Source organism: Micropterus dolomieu, linkage group LG12, assembly GCF_021292245.1.
Source record: "Micropterus dolomieu isolate WLL.071019.BEF.003 ecotype Adirondacks linkage group LG12, ASM2129224v1, whole genome shotgun sequence".
In the NCBI taxonomy this organism is placed as follows: Eukaryota; Metazoa; Chordata; class Actinopteri; order Centrarchiformes; family Centrarchidae; genus Micropterus; species Micropterus dolomieu.
In genome coordinates, this window is record NC_060161.1 from 35514439 (window position 1) to 35519264 (window position 4826).

General features: G+C 44.0%; 1 protein-coding gene across 1 annotated transcript in view; it reads right to left on the reverse strand.

Annotated features, from left to right (window-relative positions):
- Positions 1-4826, reverse strand: part of zgc:158659 (uncharacterized protein LOC791141 homolog) — a 34178-nt gene that overhangs the window by 7356 nt on the left and 21996 nt on the right. Inside the window, exons 15-21 of the mRNA XM_046064614.1 lie at positions 3993-4117; positions 3530-3611; positions 3250-3414; positions 2062-2165; positions 1838-1937; positions 997-1068; positions 750-856 (exon numbers count right to left, since the gene is read on the reverse strand). Coding sequence (XP_045920570.1) covers positions 750-856; positions 997-1068; positions 1838-1937; positions 2062-2165; positions 3250-3414; positions 3530-3611; positions 3993-4117 — 755 coding nt within the window. The remainder of the gene's footprint in view (positions 1-749; positions 857-996; positions 1069-1837; positions 1938-2061; positions 2166-3249; positions 3415-3529; positions 3612-3992; positions 4118-4826) is intronic.

A 4826-nucleotide genomic window follows, 5' to 3' on the forward strand; every position in this document is an offset into this window, starting at 1 on the left:
AGGGTTCAGTTAGTTATTTAGTTAGTTGATGTGTTACCTGAGGTTTCCCAGCTGGTGAACAGGTTTCAGTTACTTAGTCTATGCGTTACCAGAGGTTCCCCAGCTGGTGAACAGGTTTCAGTTACTTAGTCTATGTGTTACCTGAGGTTTCCCAGCTGGTGAACAGGGTTCAGTTAGTTAGTTGATGTGTTACCTGAGGTTTCCCAGCTGGTGAACAGGGTTCAGTTAGTTAGTTGATGTGTTACCTGAGGTTTCCCAGCTGGTTAACAGGGTTCAGTTAGTTATTTAGTTAGTTGATGTGTTACCTGAGGTTTTCCAGCTGGTTAACAGGGTTCAGTTAGTTAGTTGATGTGTTACCTGAGGTTTCCCAGCTGGTGAACAGGGTTCAGTTAGTTAGTTGATGTGTTACCTGAGGTTTCCCAGCTGGTGAACAGGGTTTCAGTTAGTTATTTAGTTAGTTGATGTGTTACCTGAGGTTTTCCAGCTGGTTAACAGGGTTCAGTTAGTTATTTAGTTAGCTTGATGTGTTACCTGAGGTTTTCCAGCTGGTTAACAGGGTTCAGTTAGTTAGTTGATGTGTTACCTGAGGTTTCCCAGCTGGTGAACAGGGTTCAGTTAGTTAGTTGATGTGTTACCTGAGGTTTCCCAGCTGGTGAACAGGGTTCAGTTAGTTAGTTGATGTGTTACCTGAGGTTACCTGAGGTTTCCCAGCTGGTGAACAGGGTTCAGTTAGTTAGTTGATGTGTTACCTGAGGTTTCCCAGCTGGTGAACAGGGTTCAGAGGAGAGACAAATCCCTGAAGAGCCTCCATGTAATCAGGACGAGACATATGTTCTACCAGGAACTTCATCTGAGTCTAATAACAAATCACAGCACAGCAGCACATCACTATAAACCAGTCTCACTTATCTTTACTCAATCATTTAATCCAACAGAGAGAAGAGGCATCTTTTAAAATAAATATCTATCTTGTTTTTTTTTTACAAGTTTTCATACTTTCTGTGTTTCGTCCTTTTTCTCTTGTTTCAGTGTGTCGGTCAGATTCACCAGTTTATCCATGGCCTCCACCTGCAAACACACACACACAGACTGATGTTGTTGGATGCAGTATCACACTGAGCCACCAGATGGAAGCAGCTTCACATTAATAAACAATCACAATCAGTCTGAGAGGAAGTGACAGACAGAAAAGAAACATCACTGATTAATAAGAGTATTGAGACACACTGACCCTTTGTTCACCTGTCTGTTCAGGTGTTTCAGTGCTCACCTGTCTGTTCAGGTGTTTCAGGTGTTTCAGTGCTCACCTGTCTGTTCAGGTGTTTCAGTGCTCACCTGTCTGTTCAGGTGTTTCAGGTGTTTCAGTGCTCACCTGTCTGTTCAGGTGTTTCAGTGCTCACCTGTCTGTTCAGGTGTTTCAGTGCTCACCTGTCTGTTCAGGTGTTTCAGGTGTTTCAGTGCTCACCTGTCTGTTCAGGTGTTTCAGTGTTCACCTGTCTGTTCAGGTGTTTCAGTGCTCACCTGTCTGTTCAGGTGTTTCAGTGTTCACCTGTCTGTTCAGGTGTTTAGTGTTCACCTGTCTGTTCAGGTGTTTCAGTGCTCACCTGTCTGTTCAGGTGTTTCAGTGCTCACCTGTCTGTTCAGCTGTTTCAGTGCTCACCTGTCTGTTCAGGTGTTTCAGTGCTCACCTGTCTGTTCAGGTGTTTCAGGTGTTTTAGTGCTCACCTGTCTGTTCAGCTGTTTCAGTGCTCACCTGTCTGTTCAGGTGTTTCAGTTCTCACCTGTCTGTTCAGGTGTTTCAGTGCTCACCTGTCTGTTCAGGTGTTTCAGTGCTCACCTGTCTGTTCAGGTGTTTCAGGTACATGCCGCAGGCTCTGCAGAAAGCTTCCAGCAGCAGGCCGAAGCGCCGGGACACGGTCTTATTGTGCATCTCTGACCTGAGAACAGCGTTACCAAAACATTAAAGAACTAGTAAACTTTGTTAGTCAGTGAATCAGTAACGACTGAGGTCAACGTGGATGAGATAAAGATGTGCTTTATTCCACAGGTTGAGTTTCTCACTTGAGATGCCAGAAGAAGAAGTGTCCTATCCTCTGATTGGTCAGAGCTTTCTTAATCAGGAAACGAGCCAGAGGATTGTCCAGATACATCTCATATTTTAACACCTGCAAACACACAATTTCTCAATTTCAGTTTTTCCCAGAGTTTTCAGGATATACACTCTAAGTTTTTATGTTGCTGATGTTTAGCTACCTTGTGTTCAGAGCACCTCGGGGTTTAAAAACCTAACCCTATCCAGAGGTGGAGTTGCAGGAGTTAATGCTGTTAGTGTTGGGTTGATGCTCCTAATGTGAATAGAGAACAATACTGGGTGATGGCCGGCGTTCGCTTTATGTTTTTCTGACTTCCCATGCAACTCTGATGCCTTTATACCCAAAGAGTGTTTCCTTGCACTCGGTCCAGCAGGCTTCTTTATTTTTAACAACAAGGAACCAAATGTGCTGTAGTTGTTCCCCGTGTTGTGTTTTATTTTGTAGTGTTCAGTTCTCATGTGTGCTTGTCTAGCTTTGTTTCCTGTTGTTTAATTGCTTGTGTTTCACCTGTGTTTAGTTGCCCTGACTGCTTGTTTGTGTGTGTGGTGTGCCTCTGTATATATATTAGCCTCAGTTCTGTTCAGTCTTTAGTCCCTTAGTCGTACGTTGAGTGTTCAGCCGTGCCTTGCTCTGTGTTTTTGGATTTGTACCTTGTTCCATGTTTTCTGGATTATTCCCTTGGATTATGTTTCCTGGTGGATTACGCCATTCTTTGGACTTTGCCTGCATTTGCGAGTAAGCCTGAGTATGTCTGTTTTGTTAGAGAATATTTTTTGTTGAACTGCATCCCCTGCTCGTGTCTGTGTTTGGGTCCACACCTAACACTGCACTCAGCCATTCCCATGACATGTTCAGAACATCGTGGGTCATGTTGGAAGTTAATAGTTTATTGTTAGGTGGCTGTTGTTCTTGGTTCCTGTGATGAACGTCATTAACTCTTAGGACTCGCCAATCAAGCCCGCATGATCAGATCACATGACTGATTCACGATAGCGCAGTAACAAAACAACGTCATGTAGATCACTTCTGTCAAAAGTGCTGATTGATTCAGCTGGTGTCTACATCTAATCTCTTTCTCACTGACTAGAACAATGTTGGTTCAGTCTGTAACATAAAGTCAGAGTCCAACACCAGACCAGCCCTAGTGTGAACGCACCTGTACGAGCTGCAGCAGGTACTGCGACAGCTTGTCGTCCGTCAGGCCTTGCACCAGGCAGCGCAGAGCGAACTCTCTGACCATCGGATCAGGAAAGTTACAGTCCAACAACTCCAGAGCCGACTCAGGCTCCATCAGGGGCCACTCCTTCAACAAACAGTACATCTGAGGAGGAGGAGGAGGGAGGAAGAGAAAGAAGAGGAAGGTGACAGAGAGGTGGCTGATAAGACCAACTGAAAAACATAAAGAAACCATCCTGAATGTGAGAGTGTGTTTGTACCTGGGACACTTCGTCTCTGGAGTTCCATTTGACAGACAAAAGCAGCTTAGGAAGAGACTCTGGGATGTTTACACAGTAATGTCTGCAGAGAGAGACAGGCAGACAGAGAGACAGGAAGAGAGACAGGTAGACAGAGAGACAGGTGGAAAGACACCGACACAAAAAGACAAACAATAAAACAGACAGAAATACAAACATAAAGAGACACAGAAAGGCCGGTGTGGACAGGTACACGTTAGGATGGGTAGAGACAGGTTAAGATGAAAGATGACGCAAACTCAAAGACAGGTAAAGACACAGAGGCAGGCGAAGACAGGTAGAATCACTTATTTGTGTTATAGGCCATTTTTTGTGTAAACCCTCCATGTTAAGCTAAACCCCTCAAGTAAGTCCCGCCCCTTATTGGTCTCCATGTTAAGTCCCACCCCCCACATGCGTCTCCACGTTAAGCCCAGCCCCTCACCTGTGTCTCCAGAGGAAGTCCTTCTCCTGCTCTGAGAGCTCGTAGAGAGGATCTCTAGAGCAAAGACAGCGAAGCTGCTCTGCATCACCTGGTGAAACACTGCTGTCACAGGCCAGACGACTGCTCTGAGACAGCGAGAACGGGGGAGGAGGGGCAGACAAGGTCAAAGAGAGACCAGTAGTTGTGTATATATGTTACCAGTCAGTAGCAGTAGTTGTGTATATATGTTACCAGTCAGTAGCAGTAGTTGTGTATATGTGTTACCAGTCAGTAGCAGTAGTTGTGTATATATGTTACCAGTCAGTAGCAGTAGTTGTGTATATATGTTACCAGTCAGTAGCAGTAGTTGTGTATATATGTTACCAGTCAGTAGCAGTAGTTGTGTATATATGTTACCAGTCAGTAGCAGTAGTTGTGTATATATGTTACCAGTCAGTAGCAGTAGTTGTGTATATATGTTACCAGTCAGTAGCAGTAGTTGTGTATATATGTTACCAGTCAGTAGCAGTAGTTGTGTATATATGTTACCAGTCAGTAGCAGTAGTTGTGTATATATGTTACCAGTCAGTAGCAGTAGTTGTGTATATATGTTACCAGTCAGTAGCAGTAGTTGTGTATATATGTTACCAGTCAGTAGCAGTAGTTGTGTATATATGTTACCAGTCAGTAGCAGTAGTTGTGTATATATGTTACCAGTCAGTAGCAGTAGTTGTGTATATATGTTACCAGTCAGTAGCAGTAGTTGTGTATATATGTTACCAGTCAGTAGCAGTAGTTGTGTATATATGTTACCAGTCAGTAGCAGTAGTTGTGTATATATGTTACCAGTCAGTA